General features: G+C 58.0%; 1 protein-coding gene across 7 annotated transcripts in view; it reads left to right on the plus strand.

Annotated features, from left to right (window-relative positions):
- The first annotated feature begins 10,331 nt into the window (after positions 1-10,331).
- Positions 10,332-14,763, plus strand: part of LOC136787228 (kinesin-like protein KIF22) — a 54,425-nt gene continuing 49,993 nt past the window's right edge. For 2 of the 7 annotated variants that reach the window (XM_066984373.1, XM_066984374.1), the window contains exons 1-4: positions 10,341-11,133; positions 11,957-12,089; positions 12,161-12,288; positions 12,380-12,510. In XM_066984373.1, coding sequence (XP_066840474.1) covers positions 11,049-11,133; positions 11,957-12,089; positions 12,161-12,288; positions 12,380-12,510 — 477 coding nt within the window. In that variant the 5' untranslated portion in view covers positions 10,341-11,048. Of the gene's footprint in view, positions 11,134-11,956; positions 12,090-12,160; positions 12,289-12,379; positions 12,511-14,763 lie in introns of all 7 variants that reach the window. The other 5 variants (XM_066984368.1, XM_066984371.1, XM_066984372.1 and 2 more) reach the window with 5 other exon arrangements.

Raw genomic sequence — 14,763 nt, forward strand, 5'->3', positions numbered from 1 at the left:
TTTTGTCATTTTCCATCGTGTCTTAAGTGCCGCTTTTCTCAGAAATAGAGTAGCCAACAAGAGGTGTGATGGATACGCTGAGATCATGATAGCCATCAGAAAGCTGATCCCAATGAGATGACTGATATGGGGAGGTCAGGAGAAACCCTGGTCAGGAGAGACATGAGATTTGGGGGAGGGAATAGGGTCTTGCCCAGCAGAAATTAAGGATTTTGTAGAGGTAAGAGGGTTCAGGTTATGCTGGTGCTGCTGTAGCAGTGACTTAATGAAGGGATGAAAGACAGGGACTGCTGATGGCTCTTGAACTGGAGACGTTTATTGCCCTTTTTCACTACTACATATACTTTCCCTGTAGCCCCACATGCTGTCCACGCGCCCGAATCTGTCATACAATTGGTTAGAGACCCTCAGACACGTGCCTCGAGCCAGCCAGCAATTGGCCACTGCCCAAAGCTCATCTTTAACACTGTAGCCAATTTACTTTATCTCCACCTTGCTCAAGTTTTTGTTTCTACCGCTTGTTTCCTCATTATCTCTAATTCAGGGATGTGTGAAACAGCACGAAGCCACCTGCGAATTCCTTTCCCACAATTCCCCCTTTTTTATTTTCAACCAACCAAATGCTTTCTATAGATTTTTCTATCAATCACCGCAGACATTGCAATAAGCAAGGTACAATAAGCAACAGGGTGAAAATCACATGCAGGATTACAATTGTAAAGTAGCGTGCCTACTAGAATCTACATCAGTCAACAAGCCACTAAGCGCTAGGGATGTTGTTTCGCAGTGATGCTGCATCTCACTCGCACAGCACAATCACACAATCACGCAAAGAGGCCTCTTGCACTTCTCATTCATACCACAAGAAAATATCACTTAAAATAATTTGTCCGTGGCTTCAGGAGGCCCTTGTCTACTCCCGTGGTGAGCGGCTGAGAGTGGAGACCCCTCCGAGGAAAAATGCTGGGGGTGCACCTAGGGGCATTCCACAGTCAATCCCACAGCCGAGCAGAGCGGCTCCTGACGCAAGGAATGATGCTATTATAGTTTTGTATAATTACAGCAAAGAGATGCATTGCAATAAGGAGCAAGTGTGGCGTTGACCATTTGTTTCATGATTTGTTTTTTTGCCTGAGAAATTAAACCTTACACATGCTGTTGCTGTTTCACATCCCAGGATATCTAATTCCTGTGGCTCTAGGGGCGCTTGCGGCAAGTAGACAGTCCAGTCTTTGTTATCTGCCGGGTTCCCCACCAGACATGTCATGAATGGCTCGTTAGCACTAGCCCGGGACAGGCACATCGCTTCTTGTCCTGTCATGTTGGCGAGGGTGACCCAGATGTTGCAGCGTGGTTGGATGGAGACCCAGGGCTGGCAATAATCGATGACAGCGGCGATTGTGAGGAGGAGGCCAACCATGGCGTTACCTCCCTTGCTGGTACCCATCTTGGTCCGTGACCTGTGGAGACACAGGCATACCCTCGACCCCAAGTTATTAGGGCTGGGGTCCCTCCCAAAGACCCTCCCAAAGACCTGTATTTAAATTTTTTACTATTACTAAGGCCTACTCTGACTGTGGCACCCATGACAGCGCAGAATTCATACTTTTGTAATGTTTTATTGTGGGCGGTACCTCTTTGTGAGGAAAGGGTAATGATAGGTGATTTATTATGTAAAGTGCCTTTCCCAACCTGTTCTGTGGTGTTTCCTGGGTGTCTCCCCCTTTTTGTTTATTTAGCAGTGTTTTCAAGGTGCGATGTGTGCGCTCAACAGTGGCTTGACCCGTGGGGGAATGAGGAATGCCTGTGGTGTGTCAGATAACCCAAGTCTGAAAAAAGGTTTGAAGGGAGTGACTAGTATAGGCGGGGCCACTGTCGGTTTTTATTTCCTTTGGGATGCCTAGCGCTGCGAAAGCAACACAGAAGTGAGCCTGGACATGGCAACTAGTTTCACCCACCACAACTGTTGCTCAAATAGCATGAGAGAAAGTATCTACCAATACGTGAACATTTTTCAAGCGACCAAATTCTGGAATATGCGTCACGTCAGTCTGGCATAACTGTAAGGACCGTAGACTTCTATGGTTTACCGTTAAAGATCGGGTCGAAACATGTTGTTGACAGTCAGGACATGTTTGGGCAATCAATTTGGCATCAGTGACCGATATAGTGAATTGTTTCACCAAGACTTTGGCGGATTGATGGAAAAAGGCATGGGATAACCGTGCTTGCTCCAGCACCTTAGGCACCAGGGCAGTCAGGGTCATATTAGTTAGCTGGTCAGCATGTGCGTTACCCTCTGCAAAAATACCGGGTAACATGGTGTGGCTCCACATATGAATAATACAATATGGGTGCACTTGCTGCTCTACCAAAAATAACAGTTCTTTAAATTTTAGAAACAAGTTTTCCTTTGGGATATGTCTCAAATTGGCCCTCTCAATGCGCTGAGCGACACTTACAGCATATTGCGAGTCCGATACAATATCCAAAGGTACTAGGCTTTTCTTTTTTTTTTCCTTCTCTTTTTTTTTCTTTTTTTCTCTCTCTTTTTTTTTTATTTATTTAGCACATTTTTATTGAGAGTGCAGCACAGATACTTTCCCTGAAACAATTACTTCAAAACATTAATGAATATAAATTGTCAAAAATATGCTAACGAATTTACTTAAATACATACATTTAAAAAAAAATGAAAAATATTTAACATCCTAAGACACATTCACAATGTAATTTCTCCGTCATTTATGGTTTTTATCTCTAACACAAGAGGACACAAGTCTGAAAATCCGCATATATTAAGGTATCACAGAGCATAGAAAATATATGAAAATATCTACTAGCATTTGGCACAATGCAAATATTCTACCCCAAGAGAGAGAAACAGTGTAATATTTTGAGCTACACAGATTGTTATTCACGCAAATTGTGATGTTACAACAGCAACTCTTGTCTTAGTTGGAAAAACCCAAAGGTGGTGAGCAGGGGACATGGTGGTTTGTGAGAAAGCACATTCAGGTGCTTAGCCGTCTAATTTAGCTGGATAAGGAACAATGTGATGTTTTCCTGTTGTTAAACATTGCCATCTGTATCGCTGGCACAAAAATTATTCGTACTGGAGCAAACAATTTGTGAATAGCATATGCCAACAGGAATGTGCCTGTACCAGCAGCCCTTTTAGATTGCAGCGATGACTCACTGAAACCAAGTTTGAAGAGAACCGCAGTCATATCCACGCCACTTGACGCAGCCAGGTAGAAGATTCCTAGAGATACTAGTGAAATTCCAACGTGGAATGAAACCCCTACAGCACCACATTCTTTGAAAACTTTTTTCAGCTGCTGGGATTTACTGAGTTTGCGTTCGCTGCTGAGATCTGTGGCTGCCTTTTCAGGGGATCCACCCACACCCTCGGCCGAGCTGCCGCCGGCGGCCCGCAGCGCCAGCAGAGGGGCCGGCGGGCTGAGGGGGAGCCGGCCCGGGGGTGGGGGGGATGGCGGGGGGCAGCAGCGGCGGCGGCGGAGGGCGGCGGTGAGCGGGGTCCCGCGGGGCGGAGGGCCCGGGCGCAGCAGCGGGCAGAACACGGCAGAGCCCGGTGCGCGCGGGCGTGCGCTCAAACCTGAGAAACGCAGCAGCCGGCGGCGGGGTGGGTGTGCGGGTGCTCGGAGGTGACAGCAGGGGTGCAGGTGGCGCTGGACCCTGCGTTAGCATTGCAGTTCAACTCTATCCTTTGGAAACCATATCTCGGAAACTATTAACAATTACACCTATTGCCTTTTCGCGCTCCGCTTCCCGTTTCCCCGCTGCCGTCGTAAAGGTTGTCCCTCTGCATTATGCTTCGAATGGCACTGGCTAGCCCAGTGCCATCCCTTGCCACACCGTGGGCAAGCAGCGGGAGGAGCAGGGTTACCACGTCCCCCCTCCCGCTCCTCACTGTGGACAGTCAGCAGCAAAATGTCCCGTGGCTTGGCAGTGGGAACACCGTTTACCTCCGATTTGAAGCACAGCACCAAAAGCTCCGGCCAAAGCGGCACTGTGATGTTCTATGGATCCAACTCAACTGCGTGCCTCTATCATTTGTACTAATGTAGTATTAGCAGGCAGGGCTTGGAGTATTTTGTTACAGTCTGTGTTTGCATTGTCCACTGCCAGTTTTAGCATAAGGGCCTCTTTGGCCTCGTGGTTGTCAATTTGTTTGCCCAAAGCGTCTCGCAATCTATCAATGAATTGCATATAAGGCTCGGTAACTTGTTGCCTAATGCTGGTAAATGATGGCTGGACTTTTCCAGCTTCAGGCAACTTCAGCATAGCCTGGAGGGCCAGAGACGCGGACTGCCACAGGACGGCATCGTTGAGCCTAGCCTGCAATCTCGGATCAAGTAACGGCTCGGTCCCCATCAACTGTGGGATCCCGGCTCCCCAGAGGGGGTCGCCAGGCTGCCGTTCTATGTTACCTAGGGCGGCTAATTCGCACCCTTCTTTCCATTTTTGCTCCCAGAGTAGTTTTTGTGTTGGCGTTAAAATTAGCGCAGCTATCTGACGGCAATCGTACGGCACCAACAATTGACCAGTCATAACATTTTCTAACAATGACTGAGTAAATGGTGCGTGTAATCCATATGTAGTCACAGCCTTTCTTAATTCTTTAATTAGGTCCCATTGGAAGGCATGATATTCATTTGGACCATTAGGTCGCACCTGCACCGGGAAAGGCATTCCTACCGCGTCCCCGTCCTTTAGCGCTTCCCGGCGCACTAGCTCCCATCGTTCCCGCGGGTCGAAAGCTCAGGCCTGCAGGGAGGCATTATCAGGGGTAGGCAAGGTGGGAGCCAAGGGGGTCAGCGGGGAGGGGCTCTGCGGCGGCGGTCCGTGGCTCTCTTCCTTGTCATCCCCCAGGTCTATCAAATCGCACCGCTCTGGTGACCTTGCAGGCTCTGATCTCGGTTCGGCTGCTGTTATTGCCTGGGCAGCGGCGTTCTGTACTTCCTTTTCTGCCTGCCACGATCCTAAAGTCTCAGTCACCAGCCGCCACGTAGCCGTTACCTCAGCAGCATTAGTATCCCCACTGGACGCTGCTTCCCATATTTTTTCCTCCGCTTGGTCCCAAGTTTTTACATCAAATACTGTGGAAGCCATTGAGGGGAGCCCTTGTTTTTGCAAAAATTTCAATAATAGCTTTATTTTAAACGGATCATTTTTTACTCCCCTGTCTATTAGGAGTTGCATTAGTAGTTTCACTATAGCCTCTTCCTCTGCCGAAAGGCTAGCTCCCATGATCAATGCCCAGCCCCTCACCTGTCCTTCAGGTGATGTCCCGGGGTTGAAGCTGCAGTCCAGCTGCGAGCTTGACTCATTCGGCTGGGTTCCCTTCGGACGCTCGTGCAGCGCTGCTCCTCCCTGATCACGTCGGAGTCACCATTTGAAGGGATGCAAGACCCAGACTCCTGATGGCTCTTGAACTGGAGACGTTTATTGCCGCCCTTTTTCACTACTGCATAAACTTTCCCCGTAGCCCCACGCGCTGTCCACGCGCCCGAATCTGTCATACAATTGGTTAGAGACCCACAGACACGCGCCTCGAGCCAGCCAGCAATTGGCCACTGCCCAAAGCTCATCTTTAGCACTGTAGCCAATTTACTTTATCTCCACCTTGCTCAAGTTTTTGTTTCTACCGCTTGTTTCCTCATTATCTCTAATTCAGGGATGTGTGAAGCAGCGCAAAGCCACCTGTGAATTCCTTTCCCACACCTGGGTGTCTGGGTGCCCCAAATTGGGGTGTCCCAAAGCCACCTGGGACACTTGGGTCACCCAAATCGGGGTGTCCCCAAATCCCTGGGTGTCTGGGTGCCCCAAATTGGGGTGTCCCCAAGTCCCTGGGTGTCTGGGTGCCCAAACTGGGGTGTCCCAAAGCCAGCTGGGACACTTGGGTCACCCAAATCGGGGTGTCCCCAAATCTCTGGGTGTCTAGGTCCCCCAAATTGGGGTCTCCCCAAATCCCTGGCTGTCCGTGCCCCCAAATCGTGCCGCCCCCAAGCCCCTCCCCCCACGTGTCCCCCCGAGACCCTCCCCCTGTGTCCTCCGAGGACACCGGTGTCCTCGCCGTGCCCCCCCGCAGGCACTGGCTGGCGGGGGCGTACCCCCAGTTCGCCGTCCCCTACTTTGTATACAATGTCTACGCCATGTTCCTGTGCCACTGGCACCGCGGGCGCGTCAAGGGACACGAAGCCGGGCCACCGCCATCCCTGCGGGCAGCCGCTGGCGCCTACCTGCGCAAGGACCTCCTGATGGTGCTCCACCACGCTGCCATGGTGCTCGTCTGCTTCCCCGTGGCCACCGTGAGTGGGGGCAGGGTCTGGGGGGGGACACCTTGAGGACACGGGAATGGTGTGGGGACACGGGAACGGCGTGGGGACACGGGAACGGCGTGGGGATATGGAGGTGGAGGGATGGTGGCTGGGTGTGGACGTGGTCGTGGAGGTCCACCACACCTTCGTGGGCTTCTTCGTGGTCACGGGGACACTTGGGGACACTTGGGGACACTTGGGGACACTTGGGGACATGGGGTGGAAGGACGTCACCTGGGTATGGAGCTACTCGTGGAGGTCACCACGCTGTGGTCCTTGTTGGCTTCTCCATGGCCATGAGGACAGACGTGCTCATGGAGGTCCACCATGCTGTCGTGGGCTTCTCCGTGGTCATGGGGACTCTTGGGGACACTTGGGGACACTTGGGGACACGGGGTAGAAAAAGGTCACCTGGGGATGGAGCTACTCATGGAGGTCACCACGCTGTGGTCCTTGTTGGCTTCTCCGTGGCCACGGGGACAGACGTGCTCATGGAGGTCCACCACGCCGCCATGGTGCTCGTCTGCTTCCCCGTGGCCACCGTGAGTGGGGGACAGGGACCGGGGGGACACCTTGGGGACACGGGAACAGTGTGGGGACACGGGAACGGCGTGGGGACACGGGAACGGCGTGGGGATGTGGAGGTGGAGGGATGGCGGCTGGGTGTGGACGTGGTCATGGAGGTCCACCACACCTTCGTGGGCTTCTTCGTGGTCATGGGGACACTTGGGGACACTTGGGGACATGGGGTGGAAGAATGTCACTTGGGTATGGAGCTACTCGTGGAGGTCACCACGCTGTGGTCCTTGCTGGCTTCTCCGTGGCCACGGGGACAGACGTGCTCATGGAGGTCCACCACGCTGTTGTGGGCTTCTCCGTGGTCATGGGGACACTTGGGGACATTTGGGGACATTTGAGGACACTTGGGGACACTTGTGGTGGAACACCTCCTTGGTACGGAGCTACTCATGGAGGTCCACCACGGAGTCATGGTGCTTGTTGGCTTCTCCATGTCCCCATGTCCCCATGTCCCCATGTCCCCGTGTCCCTACATGTCCCCAAGTGTCCCCAAATGTCCCCGCATGTCCCCAAATGTCCCCGTGTCCCCCCCCCAGCTGTGGCGCCAGGGGAAGGGCGACTTCTTCCTGGGTTGCCTGCTGATGGCGGAGCTCAGCACCCCCTTCATCTGCCTGGGCAAGGTCCTCATCCTGGTGAGCCCCAAAACGCGGCCCCGGGGGGACAATGGGGTGGCCGGGGGGGCTCCAGCCCCGGGGTCCCCAACCCCTTGAGTCCCCAGAAGAACATGGGGTGGTGGTGGGTCTCCACCCCCACGTGTCCCTCAACATCTGGGTCCCTGGGAGAACATGGGGTGGTGGTAGGCCCCCAAACCCTCGTGTCCCTCAACATTTGGGTCCCCAACCCTTTGTGTCCCCAACCCCTTGGGTCCCCAGAAGAACATGGGGTGGTGGTGGGTCCCCAAACTCTTGTGTCCCTCAACATTTGGGTCCCCAACCCCTGGGTCTCTGGGAGAACACGGGATGGTGGTGGGTCCCCAAATCCTCATGTTCCTCACCACGTGGGTCCCCAGGAGAACATGGGATGGAGGTGGGCCCCCAACCCCACGTGTCCCTCAACATTTGGGTCCCCAACTCCTTGGGTCCCCAACCCCTGGGTCCCCAGAAGAACATAGGGTGGTGGTGGGTCCCCAAACCCTCGTGTCCCTCAACATCTGGGCCCCCACCCCTCATGTCCCTCAACATTCAGGCCCCCAACCCCTCGTGTCCCCAACTCCTTGGGCCCCCAACCCCTGGGTCTCCAGCATAACAGGGGATGGTGGTGGGCCCCCAAGCCCTCATGTCTCCAACCCCTTGGGTCTCCAACCTGTTGGGTCTCCAACCTGTTGGGTCTCCAACCTTTTGGGTCCCCAGAAGAACGTGGGGTGGTGGTGGGCTCCCAACCCCTCGTGTCCCTCAACATTTGGGTCCCCAACCCTTCATGTCCCCAACCCTCGGGTCCCCAACCCCTGGCCGAACATGGGGTGGTGGCGGGCCTCCATCCCACGTGTCCCTCAACGTTCGGGTCCCCAACCCTTGAGTCCCTGGGATGACTTGGGACGGTGGTGGGCCCCCACCCCACGTGTCCCTCAACATTCAGGCCCCCAACCCCTTGTGTCACCAGTCCCTGGGTCCCCAGCATGACTTGGGGTGCTGGTGGGCCCCCAACCCCACGCGTCCCTCAATATTTGGGTCCCCAACCCCTTGTGTCCCCAACCCTTCATGTCCCCAGCAGAACGTGGGGTGGTGGTGGGCCCCCAACCCCTCGTGTCCCTCGCCACGTGGGTCCCCGGGAGAACATGGGACGGTGGTGGGCCTCCATCCCACGTGTCCCTCACCCCTTCCCCCCACCCCCCCGCAGTACAATCGGCAGCACACGGCGCTGCACAAGCTCAACGGGGTGGCCATGCTGGTGACCTTCCTGGGCTGCCGCGTGCTCCTCTTCCCCTACCTGTACTGGGCCTAGGGGCGCCACCTCGGGGTGCCCCTGCTGCGGGTGCCGGGGGCGCTGCCCCCTGCCTACAACGCCGCCGCCGCCGCCCTCCTGGCCCCCCAGCTCTACTGGTTCGGCCTCATCTGCCGGGGGGCCTGGCGCCTCTTCCAGCCCCCGCCCCGGCACCCACCCTGAGCCCCGCCGCCACTGCGGGGTGGGCATCCCGTGGGGTGGGGTGGGGGTGGGGGGGCACCCTGAGGTCCTTCGAGGGGGGTTTAGGGGGGGGTTTAGGGGGCGGCCTGGGGCGGTTGTGGGGGCGGGGGGACTTCTGGGGGCACACTGAGGTCCGTATGGAGGTCCCAAGGGGGCTCTAGGGTCCTTGTGGGGCACCCTGAGGTCCTTACGGGGGTCTTGGGGTCTTTAGGTGGCACCCTTAGGTCCTAATGGGGAGTCCCGGGGTCCTCATGGGGCACCCTGAGGTCCTTATGGGGGATCCCGAGGTCTTCAGGGGGCACCTTGAGGTCCATAATGGGGTCTCAAGGGGGTTCTGGGGTCCTCAGGGGCACCCTGAGGTCCTTATGGGGGTCTCAAGGGGGTTCCGGGGTCTTCAGAGCGCACCCCGAGGTCCTTAAGGGGGTCCCAAGGGGGTCCTGAGGTCCTTATGGAGCACCCTAAGGTCCATCTGGGGGGTCCCAAGAGGGTCCTGGGGTCTTCAGGGAGCACCCTGAGGTCCAAAATGGGGTCCCAAGGGGATCCTGGGGTCCTTAGGTGGCACCCTAAGGTCCTTAAGGGGGTCTTGGGGTCTTCAGGGGGCACCCTAAGGTCCATATAGGGGGTCCTGAGGTCTTCAGGGAGCACCTTGAGGTCCTTGTGGTGGTCCCAAGGGGGTCCTGGGGTCTCCAGCGGTCCTTATAGGGCACCCTGAGGTCAATGTGGGGAGTCCTGAGGTCTTTAGGGGGCACCCTAAGGTCCTTATGGGGTCCCAAGGAGTTCCTGGGGTCCTTATGAGGCACCCTGATGGGGTGCCTCATATGGCAGTCCTCATATGGGGAGTCCTGGGGTCTTTCAGGGACACCCTGAGGTCCTTACGGGGGTCCTAAGGGTGTCCTGGGGTCTTCAGAGGGCACCCTGAGGTCCTTATGGGGGATCCTGAGGTCTTCAGGGGGCACCCTGAGGTCCTTATGGGGGTCCCAAGGGAGTTCTGGGGTCTTCAAGGGGTCCTTGGGGTCCTTGTGAGGGACCCAAAGGAATCTGGGGACTTCAAGGAGCACCTTGAGGTCCTTTGGGGGGTCCCAAGGGGGTCCTGGGGTCCTTAGGGGCACCCTGAGGTCCCTCTGGGGGTCTCAGGGGAGTCACCCCCACCCATGGGTGCCCGCAGGGTGCCCCCGCGCTGTCCCGGCCGCTGCATTAAAGGACTTTGGGGACGGCCCGGCTCCTCCTTGGGGACATGGGGGGGGGGGGGGGGATCGTGATGTCACCGCCCCGATGATGTCACTGCCCCGATGATGTCACCGCCCTGATGATGACGTCACCACCCCACTGCTGATGTCACACCCTTGAGGTCACTGCCCGCCGGGAGGTCGGGAACTGGGCCCCTTCCCAGTATGAACTGGGGCCATTCCCAGTACGAACTGGGACCCCCAGCCCCATCCCATTACAAACTGGGACACTTCCCAATACAAACTTGCACCCCCAGCCCTTTCCCAGAATGAACTGGGATCCTTCCCAGTACGAACTGGGACCCCCAGCCCCATCCCAGTACAAACTGGGCCCATTCCCAGTATGAACTGGGACCCCCAGCCCCATCCCAGTACAAACTGGGATCCCCAGCCCCATCCTAGCACAAACTGGGAACTGTCCCAGTAGAAACTGGGCCCACTCCCAGTACAAACTGGGACCCTCAGCCCAATCCCAATACAAACTGGGAACTGTCCCAGTAGAAACTGGGCCCACTCCCAGTACAAACTGGGACCCTCAGCCCAATCCCAATACAAACTGGGCGCAGTCCCAGTGCAAACTGGGCCCTTTCCCAGTACGAACTGGGCGCGTTTGGCTTCGCCCCGCCCCCGTTGCCAGGCAACCGCCGCCGCCACCGCTGTTCCCGCCTCTTTGCCCTCCGTTGCCAGGCAACCGCCGCCATTTTGTCCCCTCCCCTTCCCGCGTTGCCAAGCAACCGCCGCCATTTCGCCCTGCCCCGCCGGGCTGCCCGCACTGCGCATGCGCACCTCCTCGCCTCCCATTGGCTGCCGCCGCGCGGCTTCAAACGGTCGGGCGGGAGCGATGGCGGCGGCGGCTGCGGCCGGTACGGGGAGGCTGAGGGCGCCGGGGGGGGGGATTTGGGGGGATCTGAGGGGAATTGGGGGGATCTGGGCGGCCGGAGGGGTTCAGGGAGGTTCTGGGGAGGGGATGCGAGGCTTTAGGGGGTTCTGGCGGTGAGGGGATGAGGGGTTGTGAGGGGGAAAAGGGCTGAGGGGTCGTTCGGTGAGGGGAGAGGGGCTGTGAGGGGACCGGGGGCTGTTAGGGGGGCATTTTGTGAGGGGACAGGGGGCTGTGAGGCGACGCTTCATGAGGGGACAGGCTGTCAGGCGACGTTTTGTGAGGGGACAGGGGCTGAGTGGACATTTTGTGGGGGGACGAGGGGTTTTCGGGGGGCAGGGGCTGTGAGGGGACACTTCCTGAGAGGATGGGCTGTAAGGGGACGTTTTGTGAGGGGACAAGGGGCTGTCAGGGGAGAGGGGCTGTGGGGGGACGTTTTGTGAGGGGAGGAGGGACTGTGAGGGGAGAAAAGGGCTGAGGGGACACTTCATGAGGGGACGAGGGGCTGTGAGGGGACAGCAGCCGTCAGGAGACACTTCATGAGGAGACAAAAGTGCTGAGGGGACACCTCATGAGGGGACGAGGGGCTGTGAGGGGACGGGGGCTGTAAGGGGACATTTTGGGGGTGTCAAGGGGCTGTGAGGGGACAAATCCTGAGGGGAATGGTGTGGGGGGGGACGTTTTGTAGGTGGATGAGGGGCTGTGAGGGGACAGGGGGGCTGTGGGGGGACACTTCCTGAGGTGACAGGGGGCTGTGAGTACTCGTCGTCCAGCCGGGACCACCTCAACGGGTGCTGGTGCCCCCCCAGCGCCCCCCCGCCGGGTGCAGGTCTGCGTCCGCCTGCGCCCCGGCCCCCCCGGCGAGGAGCCCTGCCTGCTCCCCCTCGACTCCCACACCCTGGAGCTGCGCGAGGAGCCCCCCAACGCCCCCTCCCGCTACCGGTGAGCCCCGGGGGAAGGCGGGCGGCACCCATGGGTGCCCCCCACCCCCTTCCTAACGCCTCCTTCCTCAGCTTCGATGCCATCTACGGTGCCGCCAGCTCCACCGCCGCCGTCTATGAGGGCTCCGTCCGCCCGCTGCTGTCCCACCTCCTGGCCGGCCGCGATGTCACCGTCCTCGCCTACGGGCCCAGCGGCTCCGGTGAGCGTTGTCACCCCCCCGCCAAGTGTCCCTGGTGCCGCGGTGACCCTCCTGGGGGGGTGACACGGTGCTGGTGCCCACCCCCCCCCAGGGAAGACGCACACCATGCTGGGCAGCGAGGGGGAGCCCGGCTTGGTGCAGCGCGCCCTCGAGGACGTGCTGGAGGCCGTCGGGGACAGCCGCCGCGTCACCGTGGCCTGCATGGAGGTGTACTGCGAGGAGGTGCGTTGGGCCCCGCTTCCCCCCCCCCCCCCCCGACTCACCCCATGTCACCTCCCTTTGTTCACGTCCCCCCCCCCCCCCCACACACACACACCGGTGTCCCCACATTTATCAACCTGTCCCACCCCCAGGTCCCCCCCGGGTCTTCAGATCTGCTCTCCCCCATAGACAGATCCCTCCCCAGACCCCCATATCACCCACTTATCCCCCCCCCAAATCCACATACCCCTGAAAAAATTCCCATACTCCTCCTAAATCCCCATTTCCCCCCCGCATCCCCCCCCAAAAAACACATCCTCCTCAAAATCCCCATATCTACCCCCAATGCCCATATCCATCCCCATTTCTCCCCCCAAAATCCCCATATCCCCCCCAAAGCCCCCGTTACCCCCCCCCCCCAAATCCCCATACGGCCCCATATCTGCCCCCAAATCCCCATTTCCCCCCCAAATCCCCCCCACATCCCCACTCAACCCCCAAATTCCCCACCATATCCCCTCCAAATCCCAAATCCCCCAAATCCTCCGAAATCCCCCCCCATCTGCCCCCCCATAGGGCGCCCTCTCTGCCCCCCCCCCCCAGGGCGCCCTCTCTGCCCCCAAACCCCTCATACCCCCCCCATTTCCCCCCCATAACCCACCCAAAATACCCATATGCCCCCCCAATGCCCATTTCCCCCCCGTAACCGCCCCATATCTCCCCCCTGGAATCGCCCACAACCCCCATATTCCCCCCACATCCACCCCCAAACCCGCATATCCCCCCAGCCCCCATACCCCCCCATATCCCCTCCCAAATCCCCACATCCCCCCACAAACCCCCCATACTTCCCCCAAATCCCCCCCATGCCTCCCCATATCTCCCCCCCAAAAAAAACCCATATCCCCCTCAAATCCCCCCCATATCCACCTCAAATCCCCCCCATATCCCGCTCAAATCCCCCCATATCCCCCCCATGCCCCCCCATATCCCCTCAAATCCCCCCCATAGCCCCCCAGTATCCTCCATCAAATCCCCAACCCCCCCATATCCCACCCCCAATGCCCATTTCCTCCCCAGATCCCCCCAAATCCTCCCCAAAAATTCCCAGATACCCCCAATGCCCCTATAACACCCCATAATCCCCCACCCCCCCATATCCCTCCCCATATTGCCCCCAATGCCAATTTCCCCCCGTGACCCCCCCAAAATCCCCATAACCTCCCCCAAAATGCCTATACCCCCCCATACGTCTCCATATCCATCCCCAAACCCCCTCTACTCCCGCCAACCCCCCCCAAATCCCCCCTATATCCCCCCAAATCTCCCCCAAATCCTCGTATGCCCCCCATACGGCCCCCATATCCCTCCCCAAAATCCCGATTATCCCCCCCAAATGCTCTCCAGACCCCCAAATCCCCCCATACACCCCCCCAAACCCCCCATACTCCCCCCATACGTCCTCCAAATCCCCGCAAACCCCCCAAATCCACCCTATACCCCCCCCCCAAAAAACCATATCCCCCCCCAGATCCCCCCATACCCCGCCATATCTGCCCCCACACCCCTCTTCACCCCCCCATATTCCCCCCCAAATCCCATTACCCCTCCCCAAATCCCCAGTGCCCATTTTCTCCTCGTAATCCCCCCATACACCCCCATATTCCCCCCCAAAACCCTCATTTCCCCCCTGGAGCCCCCCCATATGCCCCCATATCCCCCCCAGAATCCCCCAAAACCCCCATAGCACCCCCTAAAATCCCCCAATGCCCATTTTCCCCCTGTAACCCCCCATACCCCCCCAAATCCCCCTATACACCCCCAACCTCCCATATCCCCCCCGTATCCCCACCAAGACCCCCTATCCCCCCCAAAAATCCCCCACATGCCCCCATATCCCCCCCAATGCCTATTTGCCCCATGTAAGCCCCCCAAAAATCCCCATATCCTCCTCCCAAATCCCCATATCCCCCCCAAACCCTTCATATCCCCCCCAAATCCCCCAATATCCCCCACCAAACCCCCAAAATCCCCCCAGTGCCCCCCCAAATCGTATCCAGTTTCCCTCATATTCCCCCCAAATCCCCATAACCACTCTGTTTCCCCCCAAAGCCCCCCCCATATCCTCCCTAGCCCGCCCACATTGCCCCCTCAAACCCCCATACTCCCCCCTGTCCCCCCCAAATCCCCCCAAACCTCCTATATCCCCCCAAAATCTTCCCATACCCCCCATATCCCCCCTAAATCCCCCCAAATCCCCCCATTTCCCCCCCA

The sequence above is a fragment of the Anser cygnoides genome, chromosome 28 (genome assembly GCF_040182565.1).
Source record: "Anser cygnoides isolate HZ-2024a breed goose chromosome 28, Taihu_goose_T2T_genome, whole genome shotgun sequence".
NCBI lineage: Eukaryota > Metazoa > Chordata > Aves > Anseriformes > Anatidae > Anser > Anser cygnoides.